Here is a 19533-nt window from a genome sequence, read left to right as displayed (position 1 = left end):
TTGAACTGTTTTCATCTTCATCATCTTCACAGTCATCATAATTTTCATCAATATAACAATTGAAGAGTTTTGAACTGTTTTCACCTTCATCATCTTCACAGCCAAAATGTTTCTTTTCATCTTCATCATCTTTACAGCCAAAATGTTTCTTTTCATCTTCATCATCTTCACAGTCATAATTTTCATCAACATAACAAATGAAGAGTTTTGAACATTTGTTCGTACAAAAAAAAAGGTGTGGAAAATACTTAAGTCCTACAATTTATTATTTTGATTTTAATTTTTGTATTTATTTTGTTTACAGAGGTGACGATAAAACAGTTAAAAGACAAGTTAAAGGAACATGAAGACAAACTTGAATCAACTGCAGAGGTGAGTTTCCTTTTTTTTCAAAAGAAAATAAAATTTTAAACTTTACTGTATTTATTCTGTTTAAAGGTTAAATGCTTTTTTTTACTCCTACAAACTATAAATTTAAGTGTATTTATTGTATTTTATATTTTATGTAGAAATTCTTTGAAATTTGAATTATATGACATGTAAATTGCCTGACAAGTTCTGCAGCTCGTTATTTTCCCATGTGTGTATTCAACATGGACGATGTGGACATAATGTAGATTAAAAACATAAACCTTGTCTATATTCAATACGTTGATGTGGGTGTGTGAGCCATGGTGGCTAAGTGGGGAAGACGCTGGCTCGCTAGCCTGGAGTCACATGTTCGATCCCAGCATTGGCCAAGAAAGTTGATCAGGTTTCCCCTTGTCTGTGGTGCAGGACAGGGGGCCTGACAAGAACAGCTGGCTAGTCGTTTGGATTCGACAAAAAAACGAGGTCCCGTGTAAACATTGGCTTGTACGTAAAAAATTCCTTGGCACTTGGAATTCGATATAAGAGTAGGCCATAGTGCTGCTGCCTGGGTAAAATTTTCCTCATAGCACACTGTATGGCATATGCCCGTCTTTATTAACCTAGTCAGAGCAGAACAGTAGGACATTAAACCCTATTTCATTTCATTTCACCGCCTTGGGCTACATCCGATTTATGAAGAGCAGACTTTAAACCCCATTTCATTTGATAACCAACTACGTGACGATATAAAACTTTTTAATTTTTTTAATATTAAGATATCAAATCTTAATTCCACATCTTAAGGTTTTAACATTCCGATATTAAATGTTGTAATAGAGGATCTCATTTGATTATAATAGTCTGTGTCTGAAGAAATTAGAATTTTTAAGTTCATGAGGATTTTATCTTCGGGTTTTATAATATGAAAAGATTTTAAGATGGTGTTTGTTTGTAAGCTGTAAAGATGATGAGATTTGTCTCTTACTAGCGTAACAACCCTTTGAAGAAATGGCTTGTTTTAATAATGGCTTTTTAGCAGCCAAATTAAAAGTTATGTTTGATGAAATGTCGGGATTTCTGGAGTGCAGGTATTGTTAGTACGTTTCATAATATTCTTATCCACCTGTCATTATTCATGATGTCTGGTTGCCACTGACTCTTGGTAAATTTTGTCTTTCTGACTTCAAAGAGATGCCATGTTGAACAGGGGAGGCTGTTGCGTTATGTATTGATAATATGAAACCATACTGATCAGACGGACTGATAAATATATCTAGTCTTTCATCAAACGACTTGCGATACATTTCAACATTTGTTATTTCTATTTATTCAAAAGAAAGGAAATTTTCCGTGGCGTTTTGCCATATGGTACTCTGATTACAGAACGATTCTCAATTACTGTTTCCCATGCAGTCACATGTGAAATTTGTTACTTATATCAGAATTAGATTCCAGTTCTCTTCAAATATTGATTCAAATCACAGAGTTTCAGGCCATTTTATCAGATTTATTGAAAATTTGAGAAGTTGGAGTTAAATTGTTTGGCAGTATTTCAAAAGGAAGTTATTTTATTTAGAAATTTTAAAGATCTTTTTTTTAGGTTATTCCCAGTCAATGTTCTCTTTTAAAATCTATTATCGACTTTGTTCAGATAAAACATACATGTTAATGATTCCAAAGCTGTTTATAAATTGAGATTTGTCCTATATTTGCTGCAAGTATGTTGATGATCTCAAAGCAGTTATAAGAAAGGTTTGATTCATTATAAATTGATACATATTTGTTGATGATCCCAAAGCAGTTAAAAAATTATGATTCATTATAAATTTGAAACATAAATTTTGAAGATCCTAAAGCAGTTAAAAAAATGTGATTTGTTATAGATTTGCTACAAGCATGATGATGATCCTAAAGCATTTTGATGATCCTAAATTGTGCTTCATTGTAAATTTGATACAGAAATTGAGATTTTGTGCCAAAGCTTCTAATTGACATATTTTCAAATAATTTAAATTGAACGGTCAGCTTTAAACTGGACACAAGTACAAATTAAATGATTGTGTGATTTTGGATGATTTTTGCTAATATACAAAATGGAAACTTGATTTAAAATGGGCAATCCCCATTCGATATATATAAATAAACTTGATGCAAAACAACTGGTTAAAACCAAATAGAAGTATTAAAAGTAGGTTATTAAAGTTGTGTAATGTCTATAAATTCATAAACAGAGAGAATATTTTACAGATCAAAAGTGGCCAATCACGCTATTTTACCGAGATTTCGTCTTATGGTTTGGATGCAGCTATTGCGGGAATGGTGCCAGGCAGGGTAAGCTTACTCTTCTGGACACCTGTTACCACTGTTTGTCATGTATTTTGTACACGGTGAACAGTCCATTTGCTGATTACACCATTTTGCCTATACCGTTTTTTTTTAGGACTTCGAATTTTGTCTGATGGTTTGGATTGTTCGTACTTGGTTTTATTTTATTCATCGCGAAAGGTTTACAATAACTCATTAAACATATCCTGTTTAGAGAAAATATCTTTCTTTTTAATCATCTAAAATCCCACCAAAAATGCCATCAGGCTATCAGGAAATATCTGAAATCAGACTGTTTTTTTAATTCTCTCCCCTCGAATAGCTATCTAATCCATATGATTGTTTATTGCTGTCAAATCCCAGAGCAATGACAGTAAAAAGTTTGGCTTCAAAAGTTTCTTTTTATTTAAATATTCTGAAGTGATCTCTATCTGTATATAGGGAATTGAACAGTTTAAGCTTCTCGGAACAATTATTGCACAAACCAATGAAAAATCACTAAGCTTAGCAAAGCATCGTGGGCTTGCACAAGCAGACGGACGGCTTACAATCAGACTTGGAGTCCATTATCAAGAGGACTAACCCCTCTGACATGACATATGACATCAATCAAATATGTCGATTTGAGCCTATGAAGTATTTTCACAAGAGATTTAACACCGGTCCTTGTTGCACACGATTACAGTTTCAAACCAATTATACTGATTGTGTTCAGCCATTATTGATGGTAATGGAAAGAGCCGATTGATTTTATAAAGAGACACAAATCCCTTTCACTCTCACTTCACGATGCTTGGGCCATTATTTTTTTTTATTTTTTTTTTTTGTTGTGTTATCTCATTTCTGCGAGAGGATTTTGCAATTATTGTAGCATCCTTTCGTATTCATCTTCCTATAAATTATTGATAGGAAATCATTGAGTGTTCATTTTGAAATGAAAATTCTATGAACCGATCTAAGCCTTTGATGTTATTTTTTCTTATGTTTCATTTCAACTTTCAGTTGATAAATATAGGTTTACCTACGAGATATGAATTAAACGTACAACGCCACTCCCAGATGGGATACAGGCATTCTGTCCCAGGACAAAATGGCAAAGCAAAACATTGACTCAGGACAGCAGATCACAATATTAATGTCACAAGGATATTTTTAAATTTTCATTAGTTCTTATCATAGGCGTACGGGGAAATGTTTGACTGGGGGGGGGGGGGGCGGTGGTGGTTGGTGCCCAAAAAATGTAGTTACGTTCTTAGTATGTTACATAATAATAATAAATTCGCTGTTAAATTGGACACATTCAAGAACACAATATCTTTTTTTTATACAACTTTTACAAAATACAATTGTGTGCACAAATTTTCCCAGCATTTGGTGCCCAAAATGGGGGGTCGGCTGCCCCCCCTGCCCCCCCAGCTCGTACGCCTATGCTTATGTGCCATTTGCATTTTTGGGGAAATATCAAATTTTCAATGGTTTGAAAAATGGCATTAAGATTTAGATAAAGAGCTGGATGTTCTGGCTATAATAGTTCAAAAATAGAAAATGAAAAATTAATGTATTGAAAATTTCATTTAAATTACTTTATTCTGGGCGAAGTTATGAATATTTAGATAAAGAGCTGGCCATTCTTGCCTTAATAGTTCAAAAGTAGATAATGACAATTGAATATATTGAAAATTTCATTTAAATTACTTTATTCTGGGCGAAGTTATGAATATTTAGATAAAGAGCTGGCCATTCTTGCCTTAATAGTTCAAAAGTAGATAATGACAAATGAATATATTGAAAATTTCATTTAAATTACTTTATTCTGGGCGAAGTTATGAATATTTGAAGATGTAGCTTAGGTTGTTCATTATACTAGCAATGTTACTGAAGTATCAATTATCCATTATATTGTTAAATTTTTAAAATCTTGCGGGTGTTCTATTCCATGTAACTCACGCCTATCCGATGTCCTAGAGAGTTGATTATAGGCATGTCATGTGAATAAATGTCCAAATAATAGTTTATATAACTTTTGGAACTAACATAAAATACTCCGGACTTGTGACAAGCCCTGTAAGGCCCTGTAGTAATTTAAGATCACCATACTTACATTCTAACCCAACATGGAGGGTTTGATGGCCGAATGGTTAGCATGTGCGCACTGTGTCATAAGGTCTGTCATTGAGGCAACTGGCGTGATTTTGATTCCCCGGTTGTACGTGACAAGGAGTAGGGTCGCCTGTCCAACCTCGTGGGTTTTCTCTGGATCCACCGGTTATCTCCCATTGCTAAAGACCCCGACGCGCAAGCAAATTGTTGAAATAAAATTGAACCATGTGTTAGTCCCGAAATGATCTAGTTTTTGTCGAGAGGACGTTAAATCCCATTTCTCTCTCTCTCTAACCAACATTAATTATTTTTTAAGATGTAGTGTAGATTGTTTATTATCGTTGCAATTGTACTGGAGAAACAAGACTAAATCTCAATTATCCATTTTGTCATTGAATTTTTAAATCTCACAAATGTTTAAATCCATTTTAATCTTGGCCATCCGATGTTCTAGAGAATTGATTATATGCTTGTCATGTGAATAAATGTCTAAGTAATATTTTATATAACATTTGAAACCAAAATAAAGACCTGCAATAGACAGATTTAAGCCCTTACATAATGTATGTTTAACTGCATGGATTAAGGAAAATTGTGGCTGATGTAGTTGACTGTAACAGTTCATATTTCATCTTGTCTGTTATTGTAATTTAATCAACAAGTGAGATTACGAATAGAATACATATACATGTTCAGAATGAAAATTAAGTTAAATATCCTGGTCCATTATATTTGAGAATATACCATGTTTACATACATGTAGCATTTTGCAAAATGGGACTACACAGGTACAAGGAAACCAGGAACGTAATAGGGTATAATTAATGTCTTGCTTTTTTGCACTAATACGGAGTGCGGAAGTATTGTGGTTTACCTGAAAGGAAATAGGGTTTAATGTCTTGGTTTTTTGTACTAATAAGGAGTGTGGAAGTGTTGAAGTTTACACTGATTGGATTCTTGACTAGAAAATCCCTGGCCTGAATCTTGGTGTTCGTCAAGTAAAATCACAGGTTTTTTTTTTAAGTCCTTCGGTTGGGATGTAAAAATGAGATCTATTCATTACTTCTTGTAAAAGAAAGGGAAAAAAAAATTATCAAAAATATCTGGACACGTCACTGTATGGGCAAAATTCTCCTCTCCAGCTTTGCAAATGATCTTGAAAGAAATTATCTGTTTGTTAGTCCCAAAATGACTATAATACATGTATTGTGTGGGCTGAATCCATAAACTCCATTACTTCCCTTTCTTAAGATAATTAAATGATATAAAAATCCCAATGAATCATAAAAGAAATAAACTTTATCTGTTTTATAATCACTGAAAAACATGTGGGCGGAGTGTACAGAGTCATTAAACTACGCCCATCTTCATTAGCCCAGTTGGAGCAGAACAGTTGGATGTTAAACCCCCTTTCATTTCCTTCAACTCCATTACTTTCCTTTCCTAATATAATTAAATGATATAAAAATCCTAATCTGGCTGTAAGTAGATTTGCACGCAATCTCAAGCAAACAAATCAGTCATTTGCTAATCTCTGCATTTCAACGACTTCTACCGAAACAGAGTACGAGAGTACGGTAAAAAAAATGAAGTAGTGCAAGTTTTTCCCCTGTATCAATAGACTGTTATATACGGCCATATTACATACAATGTGTTGTTTAGTCAATGAATTCTACCAGTCAATAGTTTTCGTGTAAACACTTCATAATTACAACCTCACAACACCCCAAATAAGTGGCAAGTCTTTTGTAAAACAGCGTAGAGGGGAAATTGTCTGAATAGAGGGGAAATAAATACTGTATAGAACACTTTTATTGAGATCTTGTCGAGAGCATTGAAATGACAAAATAGAAATCAGAGGTAGCCATCTTAGCCTAATAAAAACCTGTTTAGATACTTTAGTAGATTTTGCTAGAGAGCTTTATGGCTTCCTTCAGTCAGTTAGCTTACTGCTGATGAGTTTGGGAGTTATGTCATGAGGGATCGGGGACTATTGTCGAAAACCCGAGAGACCAGTTGAAGGAACATCTGGTCACGGCTCACTGATTTCAAGCAGCTTCAAAATAAAAATCACTTTGCCTACATCACTCGATTCTAGACAATCCACTTTTATTTGAATTCTGTAAATACTTAGCAGTTGGAGATTTGGTTGGGTTGGTATTCATAGTTTGATAGGCCGCCGATCACTGAGCCTGGATGTATGTGTCAACAGCTCGCTCTCACTTGATCTACAAGCTTACCAGTCAAGCAAGAAATCAATCAAACGTGAATCGTTGACAGAATGAGATCAGGCTTCACATTAATACATATATATATATATATACTGTACCCACACACACACACACACACCTATCACATCTTAATGGCATTGTCATACATCACACTGTTGTCGGCTGATCGGACCAGTTAAGCCATGGATGCTCAACAAAACTTAACAATCACTTTAAATTAGTTACCACTAAACAATGGACTTTGATCTTTTGACAGAGTCGAGCCAAAGAAAAAGAGAGGGAACTGCAAAGAAGTTTTGCCGAAAAAGAACGTCAACTTCAAGAAACCCAGTTAGCCGTTGCTAAGAAACTCGGAGAAGCAGAACAAAAGATTTCATCACTTCAACTATGTAAGTATCCACCTACCTGTAGTAACAATAAATAACAATTATCACTCTGTTTAGTGTATATATATGTATGTATTAAAGCTCGTTGCCTCAGGTGTACCGTTTATAGTTACCTTGTCATATATAAGCTTACATTATCTACCTACCTCGGTATCAGATACTTTTATCTGTATACCTTCACTTCCATTTTTTTTTTTTTTTTTTTTTTTTTTTCAATTAAGTTTTATCCTAATTCCATTAGTTTTAACAACTTTGAAATTTTCTTTTATTGAATTATAGATAAACTGTAAAGTTTCACAGCTTACATTATCAAGTCCTTAATTTTCTATAATTGTTTTTTTTTTTTTTTTTGTTTTTTTTTTTACACAATTAAGTTTTATGCTAATTCCATTAGTTTCAACAACTTTGAAATTTTCTTTCATTAAACTATGGCTAAACTGTAAAGTTTGTTAAAAGAAAAGTTTCACAGCTGACTGTGTGTAGTGGATACTTTGTCATTATACTTTTAATTAACTTTCTTTTATCTTAATTCAGTTTAATCTCAATTTATTGAACATTGGCTTAATAAAGTGGACTGTTTATGTGCCTAGCTTGGTGGGGGGTGGATGGCCAAATGCACACTGCATCATAAGGTCTGTCATTGATTGAGTCAATTGGCGTGGGTTTTGATTCCCCGGTTGTACGTGACAAAGAGTAAGGTCACCAGTCGACCTCACAGATTTTCCCCAGGTCTTCCGGTTTCCTCCCACTGCTGAAGACTCTTACGCACAAGCGAATTATTGAAATAAAATTGAACTATATGTTAGTCCCTTAATGACCTAGTTTGTGTCAAATGGATCTCTCCCTCCCTCTCTCTCTCTCTCTCTCTGTGAACTACAGGGAGCCAAGGTGGCTAAGTGAGTAAGATGCTCGCTCGCTTGCTAGCCTGGAGATTGAGGGTTCGCTATGGCCGATAAAGTTCATCAGGATTTTCCGGCGTGGTTTTCCCTTGTCAGTGGTGCAGGACGTTCGGATGGGACAAAAACTGAGGTCCTCCTGTGTATACATTGGAATGATGTAAAAGATCCCTTGCCAGTTGGAATTCGATATAAGAGTATTCCATAGCGCTGCTCTCCGAGCAAAATTTCCCTCATAGCACACTATATGGCATATATACACTGTAACCCAGGTATCATTTAATCTTGTGTATCTAGCACTAATTTCTTTCACATTCGTTTAATATCAAATCTTTGTTTAAAAATTTGTAAAAATCATTTAAAATCACTCAAAATCATTTAATTTGTACTTGGCTTGTATACCTGTTTTCATTAGCTGGGTTGGTTCAGAAAAGTAGGATATCAAACTTATTTCATTTTATATCCCAATTACAATGCTTTGAATTTTGCAGAAATTTCCTGGTTTGTATTATTGTATAAATTATCCGAGTCCTATGAATCATGTTTACGAAAGTCGTGTTTCAAAACATTTTAATAACTTTTTAAAATTTTTACATGTAACGAAAATAAATGTCGAATTAATTCACGGTTTATGGGGATGTATTTCCATGAATAAAATTTTGACACCAACGACAGGCTTCAATCACATGACATGTATTCAATTCTGCTAGCAGACGCACGAAACATAGACCTATATTTGGAAGGTTTGTTATGTAAATTGACGTTTACGTCTTTTATCACATAACCAATACATAGATTTCAAAATAATGTTTTAAAAAAAATCCTGAATCGACATGGTGTCCATTATTGGGCGATACAATGGCTGGTGTAACCTGACACGTTTGACAGTTTATCATCAGATAATATCTCAGGGGTTTTATTAAATAACTTTTATCTCTTCTCTTCACTACAACATCTTGTTTTCCTAGCCTATTGAGGTGATAAAGAGCATCACAAGGAAAATCTCCAACCCAAAAAAATGACAAATTGCAACTTCTTTGGATTATGATGATTTTCCTGAGGTATTCTTAAAGCTTTCAACCAGATTTACCACTTTGACATCTTCATTCTGCTAATCTGAGTGTCATGTTTATTTTTTTTTTTTTTATCCCCTATATTTATTTATTTATTTATTTATCCATTCTTCTGTTTTCGTGAACTTTATTTGTTTTAAATGTTTGCTGCTTTCATCACTTGAATGATAATTTGGTTAAGTCCACCCAACGCATTTTAAGACCTTTTCATAAATTAAGGAAGTAAATTTTGCGACTTAGATGCAAAATAAAGAAGTAGACATAGACAAGTCTGGATTGAGATGATACTTGAAAATATTTCTGGAATTTAATGTTTAGGTCAATATCATCCTGTGTAAATTATATATTCACTTTAGTTATAAAGGATTAACACTTGAGTGCCTTGAAGAAAAAAAATATATATTTTTACATTTTAAATTCATTTTAACTTTCCAAATTCATTGCAAATTCATTTAACATTGCAAATTTATTATAACAAATTTTATTTGAAATTATATTTTCACTTTAGATATAAAGCATGAACTCTGGAGTGCTTTAAAAAGTATGATAATGCCTTGAAGAAAACAAAATACATTTTAACGTTTCATATTCATTTCAACTTTCCAAATTCCTTGGAAATTCAATTAATATTGCAAATTTATTTTAACATGACAAATTCATTTCAACTTTCTAAATTCATTGCAACATTAAAAATTCATTTGAACATTAAAAGTTCATTTTAGTTTGTTTATTTTTAATTATTTTTTGTCTTTAGATCTAATTAATATGAATTAGCTGTAAAAAGTGACGAGTGTCTTGCATGAGAAAGTACATGCTTATTATTTTTAAAACACTAAATACGACTTCTTATTCATTTGGAAAATTTGGGTCTGACACAGCTAAAATTTCTACATGATTTATAAAGTGAATTAATAAGTGAATAGTGGGGTCAGTCCAGTCAATAAAGTGTCAGAATGTATTAATACTATTATTAATATTGGCCTGTACAAACTACATAGATACATGATATATTTGGACGTATATCAACTATGCTAAGGTGATATATGTGTTGGGGATGATGATAGCCCTCAGGCTACATTCAACTAAAGTAGTTAAGTCTTCATACTAAGCAATAAATTATGTCAATACCAAATAATAAAGTATTGTGTACATAGACAAGATACATCTATTTACAATACATATACTTTCTACAAAATACCAAAATAATGAATAAGTCAGGGGAGCTTATAGATATATATTGATGTCACTAACAAAATAGCAGCATAAAATTTCTACAAAATACCCAAATAATGGATATATTATTGATGTCGCTAACAAAATAGCAACATAAACTTTTACAAAATACCCAAATAATGGATAAGTCAGGGGAGCTTATAGATTTATTTTGTTGTCGCTAATAAAATAGCAACATAAAACTTCTACAAAATACCCAAATAATGGATAGATAAGATAAGATAAGATTTTATTGTATCGAAACATCCATTTAGGACAGCATACAATATAAACATGTACATAATATTTATAACAATATGACAAATAATATTTACAAATAAGACAACAGTAGTTTTAATCTCGCTTATAATATAGATTTACTAACAGGACAACAGTATGTAATGTACACATTCATAAGTCAGTATAAGGGAGCTTATAGATATATATTGATGTCCCTAACAAAATAGCAATATAAAGCCTATCCTTCTAACAAAGGCCAAAATAAAAATCTGATTAAAACACAGATCCTATTACGTTTGGTTTTTATAGTTCAAAATTTGGTTTTACTTGTCTTTACAACACTAGGATGTAGAAGAGTTGTTATATAAAGCGCGTTCTAGTTGAAGTGAGGGATTAGACAATGAAACGGTCTGTTACAGAAAGTTCTTGGCGTGCGATGCACGGAACTGTGGGTAAACCACTAGAAACGCCAACAGTGATTGATTAATCAATATCTGACGTCAAAGGGTCAAAAGCCGCAACAACTGGGCAGATCTTCATGTAGTGTAGGCCATCGAAAGTATAAAAAAATGAAACGAAATATAGATCTGGATTTTAATCAGATTGCCTGTATAACGAATAAGTCCATATAAGGGAACTTATGGATATATTATTGTCACTAACAAAATAGGAACATAATTAAAACAAATGAAATGAAATGGGGTTTAACGTCCTACTGTTCTGCTCCTAACCTGGGCTAATGAAGACGGGCATACGCCATACAGTGTGCTATGAGGGAAGTTTTGTCCGGGCAGAGGCACTATGGCCTGCTCTTATATCGAATATCAACTTGCAAGGGATCTTTTACGTGCATTTCAATGTATACATGGGGCCTCTGAACGACTAGACAGCTGTCCTTGTCAGGCCCTCTGTCCTGTACCACTGACAAGGAGGAAACCACGTCAGAAAGTCCTGATGAACTTTCTCGGCATAATTAAACCAATAGATCCATTGAAATTTTGTATTATGAACATGTTTAAAGTAACAATGCACGATTAGCATTTTTCGCTAAAGTTTAAAGATTTTCACAACAAAAATTCTCACATAACGCATGGCATGGTGTATGCCCGTCTTCATTAGTCTAGATGGAGTAGCAGGGAAGTAAGACATTAACCCACATTTCATAGATCAAAGTTCCTTTAAATATATAATGACTGGTTTTTTTTCTATTTATAAATTGAAATGTTTGGCAAAGGGGAGTCTTTTCTTGCGTAGCCGAGATACTTATTTATTAATCAAATTATATATGTATCACAAAAACCATTAAACTATATCATCTTATATTTTATTTAATTCACTAAATCTGGGAACGTTTGCCTTCAACATTTATTCATTCATTCATATAGCCATTTGTGTATGAACCTTAGTAGTTCATATGTAAATAAAAGCATATGTTTTGGGTTGTTTTTTTTTGTTACTGGCAACAAGATAAACTCGTATTTTAGGGATATGATTAAATAGAGTTCAATATTAAGGATTAAATTCAAATGACATGCATTGAATATTAAATATAGCTTTGTCGAATTTTAAAAGATTTCTCCATAAATGTGCTCTAGTTGTTCATATAGTTAGTATAGAGCGCTTGAATGGAAGATACATAAATTTGATATTTATGTTTTTTGAATAAATGCTTGATAGAGTTTTAATAATAAGCACATATCTAAAGATGCATTATATAAGAGCTAAATCTGCCTATAGCAGGTCTTTCTTTAGGCGGGGGGTTGGATGGCCGAATGATTCGCACGTGTGCGCTGCATCATAAGGCCTGTCACTGAGTCAGCTGGCGTGGTTTCGAATACCCGGTTGTACATGACAAGGAGTAGGGTCGCCTGTCCAACCTCGTGGGTATTCACCGGGTCCTCCGGTTTCCTCCCACGGCTTAAGACCCCTATGTGCAGGGCGAATTATTGAAATAAAAAATTAAACCATATATTAGTCCCGAAATGACCTAGTTTGTGTCGAGTGGACGTTAAACCCCATTTCTCTCTCTCTCTTTAGATCATGGGTTGGTCGTGATTTTTAACGGATTGAAACATGATTGCCATTTAATAATTTAATGTAAAAATGGATAATCAAAACTTTAGTTATCATCCTAACAACGGTATATAGCAATGAAAATCAATATTATGCTATTCTTCAAACAGTCATAACTTCGCTCAGAATAAAGTAAATTTGACTGAATTTTAAAAATATTTGTTTTACATTATCTATTTTTGAACTATTATAGTAAGAACGGCCAGATCTTTATCTAAATCTTACATAATGCATTTTAATCATGATTTTAAGTAAAGAAATATATAAATATATTGGTTTGAATTTTTATTGCTTATATATCCCTATCTTGATTGAAGGTGATACATGAAAATATCGTGATTTCGTAGATATTAATATACATTTTATGCAGGCTGTCTATTATAAATTCTTCCATGAATAGTTGCTATTTGAAAGACTGGATAAAAATGAGACATAGACTTGTTCTATCAAGTGATCATGACAACCAGGTTATATCGCACATTAAATTTCAAATTGGAATGTTAATGTGTGTAAGATTATTCAGCCCAAATCTTAGCACAAGGTCTTGCATAAGATAAGCCAAGTTCGGGGCGAAAATAAATGACTTTGTCAAAATAAAGATATCCAAGTAATTTACACCAGTGTTTGGGGGTTAATACATTACTATTTAAAGGCCGAGTCACACTAGTGGATTTCTCCTTTAAGATTAATCCTAGCGAAAGTCTTATAGGATAAATCCTATAGGTTTTTGTGGTCATACAGTAAGTAAAATCCTATGGGTTTTGGTCATGTGACACAGTTAGCAGAAATGTAAATAAGACTTTTCTCGCGTTTATGGTAATCTTGAGATTAAATCGACCACAGGAGAAATCCACTAGTGTGACTCGGGCTTAAGCGTGCATTAACATGTATACATAGATGTCTATAGACTGGACATAAATCCTTAAATTAATGGATTTAATGTTTACTTTTACTAGTTTATTACTAGCATACTTCATTTGTCATCATCAGAACAGAAATAAAATTTGTCAGAACATTAAAATTTAATTTTTTCATACATAAAATAAACCAGAACTCGTTTAAAAAGTGGGTCATTGTTCTAAATAGTCATGTGATTACAGGAATTAGCAAATTGACGGACTGGTCATTTTTGTAGATCGCTGTTCGATCAGTCTATAATACAAAGTAAAATTTTATGGATACATGATTACAGAATTTATTATTATGCAACGTTTCGACGAGTATGTGCTCAACTTTTAAGTGTATCATCTCAAAACATTGCGTATTAATAAATTCAATACTTGTGTATTAATCCTATTTAGCCCTGTATTAATATGTTTAATTTCCAAAAGCCTATACAGGAGTGGGGGGTTGGATGGACGAATGGCTAGCAAGTGCGCGCTGTATCATAAGGCCTGTCATTGAGTCAACTGGCATGGTTTTGAATCCCCGGTTGTACGTGACAAGGAGTAGGGTCGCCTGTCCAACCTCATGGGTTTTCTCCGGGTCCTCCGGTCGGTTTCCTCCCACTGCTAAAGACCCCTACGCGCAAGCGAATTATTGAAATAAAATTAAACCATATGTTAGTCCCGAAATGACCTAGTTTGTGTCGAGTGGACGTTGAACCCCATCTCTCTCTCTCTATACAGGAGTAATATCAGTATATATCGATCCCTCTAAAACCAAATAAATTTTAACTTTATTTCAGAATGTTCATAGAAATACTCACATTGAACATATGTGATGAAAAAGACAAAAAATAATTTGAATCATATATTTAATAAAATGTCTTCAAAGTTGTTTATTTATTTTATTTCAGCTCTAGAAACTATTCAATCTGAGTTGTTTGAAGCTAAGGCTAAACATGATGAAACCTCCACAGCAAAGTAAGTTCAAAAATCCTCTCTCTCTCTCTCTCTCTCTCTCTCTCCCTCTCTCTCTCTCTCTGTCATTTCTCCAGCATTTCATTTCCCCAAAATGTTCAAAAATTAATCATTATACATCAAAAATCAATTGGGTTATTTTTTTTTTCACCTCTCCAGCAAAGTCATTTCTCCAACAAATAATTTCCTGACCACTGTTCAAAATTATTCATTATACATCAATAATCAATTGGGTTATTTATTTTTTCACTCTCCCTAGTGAAGTCATTTCTCCAGCATTTAATTTCCCCACCAATTGGGTTGTTTATTTTTGAATAGTAATTGGGAAATTAAACACTTGTAAATTGGACGCTCATTATCAAAATTAAATGGTTAGCTTTAAACTGGACCCAAGTACAAATTAGATGATTTGGAGTGATTTTAAATGGTTTTTGAGAATTTTCATACAAACATTTTGATATTGAATGAATGTAAAAGAAATTAATACTAAATACACAAGATTAAATGATAGCTGGGTTACAGTGTTAGGTAATTTTGTCCAACAGCTATTGTTCTGTTAATCAATTAAAAGGGAAATCAAAAGAGATCAAGGGTCAGAACACCTGGGGGGCTGAACATGGATGATGTGATGTGTCGTTAAGGGATGATGAAAAAGATGGATTGAATATTTCTCCAGTCTGACTGATTATTTCCTAAAGATGTGAAGGAATGTACAAACATGATATTAATAAGGTATAAAAAGACAATCCCATACTTAGAACATACCTAATTGTTTGTTTGTGATATTGTATATAGGGGATATATAAATCTAGTCCTGGTTTACTGGTCTCTTGTCTTGACTGCTAATGATTAATACAATGTGGTCGTGTGATGGTTTAACAATAAGAATGTTATCAGCATTTATTTACTATCTTGGCGTATAGACTCTTAAAGAGACATGCTGATCATGATTTTAAGGAGCTTACAAAATCCACATGGCAAAGGGACATGCTGATCATGATAAAAATGAAATGAAATAGGGTTTAACATCCTACTGTTCTGCTGTGACGGGCGTATGCCATACAGTGTACTATGAGGGAAACTTTGCCCAGACAGCGGTGCAACGGCCTGCTCGAATTTCAACTGTCAAGGGACCTTTTACATGCATGCCAATGTGCACCCGGATCCACGGTCAAAGTTCAACAGGTGTCCTGGTAGTAAAACAGACAGCCATCTAGTTATGCTTACTTTTGATAATATGCTCAGGTAGTAAAAATTTGTCAGCTTTAAAAGTGAATAATGTCACTTTATACTCTGTACTATCTCATTTTGGGGGGTTGAATGGCTGAATGGTTAGCGCGTGCGCACTGCATTATAACGTCTGTCATTGAGTCAACTGGCGTGGTTTTGAATTCCTGGTTGTACGTAACAAGGAGTAGGGCCGCCTGTCCAACCTTGTGGGTTTTCTCTGGGTCCTCCAGTTTCCCCCTACTTCTAAAAGATCCCTACGCGCAAGCAAATTATTGAAATAAAATTGAACCTTATGTTAGCCCCGAAATGAAATGACCTAGTTTGTGTCGAGTGGACATTAAACCCCATCTCTCTCTCTGCTGCCATACAGCTCAAAGTAAATATATTCTGCTTCTTAGCTGCTAGATGTTTAGCTTCTATAAATCTTGTCTCTTATAATTTAATAATGTATGTCCTCAACAGTGGTTGTCGTGTTCTACAGCAGTGTCACAGGTTTGAGAGAAATATGTTTGACATTGTGCCTCTTAATGTGATGGAAAGCTCATTGAAGGATGCCTAATACGTTTAACTGACCGACATTGTTCAAGATCTGTTTTTTGTCTCATAAAAGAGAAAATTGAAGAGAAGTGGAGTTCTTTTTTTTTTCCTGGACCGAAAGAATAGCGATTGATAAATGATTAATCAATACGAAAAGCATCGATAGAAAACGAGATCAACCAATAAAGAATCAATAATTGAATTTGTATCTATGAGGTTGCCATGGTTACTGAGCTAATTTCCAAGGTTACGAATGATGATAAATCTAATCGGACAAAACACAAGGGCTTGTAATTGATTTTCTCATACAGGTTTTAATGTAAAACAATTTTTTGATTGCTCCTAAAGGAACTAAATTCAATCCATAATTAGTTATTGATTTTGCTCGTTCACTTGCCTTTTCTTTGTCAGTGAAAAACTAATATTTTCACTCTTTTTCTTACACAATGATTGCTTCCTGCCATCCACATGCTTCTAAATGTCGCAAAACAAGATCAGTATTTGACATGATCGATCTTTTGTTTAACACGAAAGAAAAAATAAATTCAGAATTTTGCAACATCTCTTATCTTAAGAAAGCGATTATTTTTACAATAATTTGTTTTTAATTGGAAGCACTTCTACAGTTTGCTTCATCGGCAGACATAAAAAAAAGGGTTATTGAAAGAAGGAAGGTTGTGTGTTTTTGGACATTTTGGTCAAGAAAAGTAATTTTCAATAAGATTGATTGTAACACGATTTCAGCTTTTATGAATGCAAAGTTCTAATCGATCAACTTATAGTGTCGATGGTTAAGCCGTCGTAGCTTTTGACGAAAATAAGGACATTTTATCCATTGTCGATTATCAATCACTCTCTCGTGAAGCCAATGATTTTCAAAGTTGATCTTTTCTTAAAATACCATTTGGAAATGTTTGCTAGATTTGCATTTATGGAGTTAAGTAACTCGTTTAAGGAATTGCAGTTTTCGGTTGAATTAGAGACTTGATAATTGTGATGATCATTTAACCACTATAACTATGGCAAGTATATATATATATATATATATAGACATTGTTATCCAGGTACTTGTAATGAGAATTTGTGTTAGTAATAAAAAATAAGTGATCCTTTTATGACTGAATTTAAAATGACTATTTGGGTGCTGCTGGTTAATACGTAATTTTTAATTTGCCATGAATTTACTCAGTACTGTTTCATTGTATGCAAAATTTTAGGGAGTAAATTCAAACCTCTGATTTTTAGAAAGAGTTTGGGGGTTGGATCGCCAAATGATGTAATGCATGCACATTAGGTCATAAGGTCTGTTATTGAGTCAAGTGAGGTTTCGATTCCGAGCTTGTACGTGACAAATTATTGAAATGAAATTGAACCATATGTTAGTCCCAAAATGACCTAGTTTGTGTGGAGCGGAGCTAAATTCTCTCTCTCTCTCTCTCTCTCTAGGAGTTTGATAAATGCTCAAGAAAAATACCTTTAAAGTAGGTCACCCAATCGTAATCGTGAAAGAGCTCTTTATATGTATTTGATATGCGTTTTATAAAATGATAAAAAAATAAACGAAAGTAGAATAACAATATTCATAGGCGACAAAAGTGTCAAAATAAGAATATTAATCATTGACAAAGTGTTGTCATTATAACTCACAAATCGCCATGTTTTATGAACAGAAAAGTTATTATTAGTTTCCAAGCCATTAATATTTTCTCGTGAAAATGTCAAGAATGTGAATTCAAATCTTATACATTCAAAAATGCATTTCTATTTGATGTATTGTATTTGAAATGAATTATATCAACAGCAAACTATTTTCATTAATTTTTCGGGGAAATAATGGAAGATGTACAGATTTGAAACTAGGTATATGATTCAGATGTATTGGGAATTTTAAAAAGGGGATTTCCGCCTGCAGCCTAAGAAGTGAAAGCATCCTTAAGTTTTTTGATTGGCATTTAGTAATAGAACATATTAATACAAGGTACAATTTTATGGATATACAATTACTGAGTTTAATACTAAGCGACGTTTCGACAAGGATACTCTCGTCTTTATCAAGGAAATCGCTTAGTATTAAACTCAGTAATTGTATATCCATAAAATTGTACCTTGTGTTAATCCTTAAAGTTGCAATTTCATATTTTTAAATTATATTTTTAAAATTTATTAAAATAAAGCCTTAAAATAGATGGTAACTATAAACAGTCCTACCTTGTTAAAGAATAATCCTATTAATCCTATAATTCACTATTGCCAGTTGAGAAATTGGCAAAAATATCATTTTCAACTTCAAATTCATACGTTTGAAGATAGCTATTCCATGGGGGGGGGGGGGATAGAAAAACAAGGGAGGTAATTGTGTTATTATTTCCGGGGTCAAAGAATTTTTAAGTGGGAGAATAATACCTATGATCGTTGATAGTGAGTTGACAACCTATTGAGCAAAAGACATAGAAATAATTATATTTTGACTTTCTTAGAAAATATGAAATTATCGCTTTAACTTATAAATGTGCCAGTTTCTATTAAGATTTGTTGTATTTTATTGTAAGGTGGGGGTGGGTGGGAAGATGAATGGTTTAACGTGTGTGCTTTAGGTCATAGGGTCTGTTATGTTGTCAAGTGTTGGGGTTACAATTCCCAGCGTGTACGTGACAAGGTGTGGATTCGCTTACTGTCAGAATCTCCGGTTGTACGTTACAAAGAGAAGGGTCGCCTGTCCAACCTCGTGGGTTTTCTCTGGGTCCTCCGGTTTCCTCCCACTGCTAAAAGACCCCTACGCACAAGCGAATTATTGAAATAAAATTAAACCATATGTTAGTCTTGAAATTACCTACTTTGTGTTGAGTGGACTTAAACCACATTTCTCTCTCTCTCTCTCTCTCGCTTACTGTCCAACCATATCAGGTTCTCCGGTTTCCCCATTGAAATAGAATTGAACCATTTAATGTTAGTCTCAAAATGTAGTTTTTGTCGAGTGGCGGTTTAACCCCTCTCTCTCTCTCTCTCTCTCTCTCTCT

The 19533-nt window shown here is 33.6% G+C and overlaps 1 protein-coding gene across 4 annotated transcripts in view; it reads left to right on the top strand.

Moving 5' to 3' along the window:
* The window catches only part of LOC126824005 (protein CASP), a 139677-nt gene that overhangs the window by 67522 nt on the left and 52622 nt on the right, over positions 1-19533 (top strand). For all 4 annotated transcript variants that reach the window (XR_007681437.1, XM_050553088.1, XM_050553086.2 and 1 more), the window contains exons 5-7: positions 305-372; positions 7264-7396; positions 14686-14752. Coding sequence is in view for 3 of the 4 variants with exons in the window: in XM_050553088.1 (XP_050409045.1) it covers positions 305-372; positions 7264-7396; positions 14686-14752 (268 nt within the window). In the remaining variant the exon portion in view is untranslated. The remainder of the gene's footprint in view (positions 1-304; positions 373-7263; positions 7397-14685; positions 14753-19533) is intronic.

Source organism: Patella vulgata, chromosome 6, assembly GCF_932274485.2.
Source record: "Patella vulgata chromosome 6, xgPatVulg1.2, whole genome shotgun sequence".
NCBI classification, from domain to species: domain Eukaryota; kingdom Metazoa; phylum Mollusca; class Gastropoda; family Patellidae; genus Patella; species Patella vulgata.
This window is presented reverse-complemented; position numbering and strand designations above follow the sequence as displayed.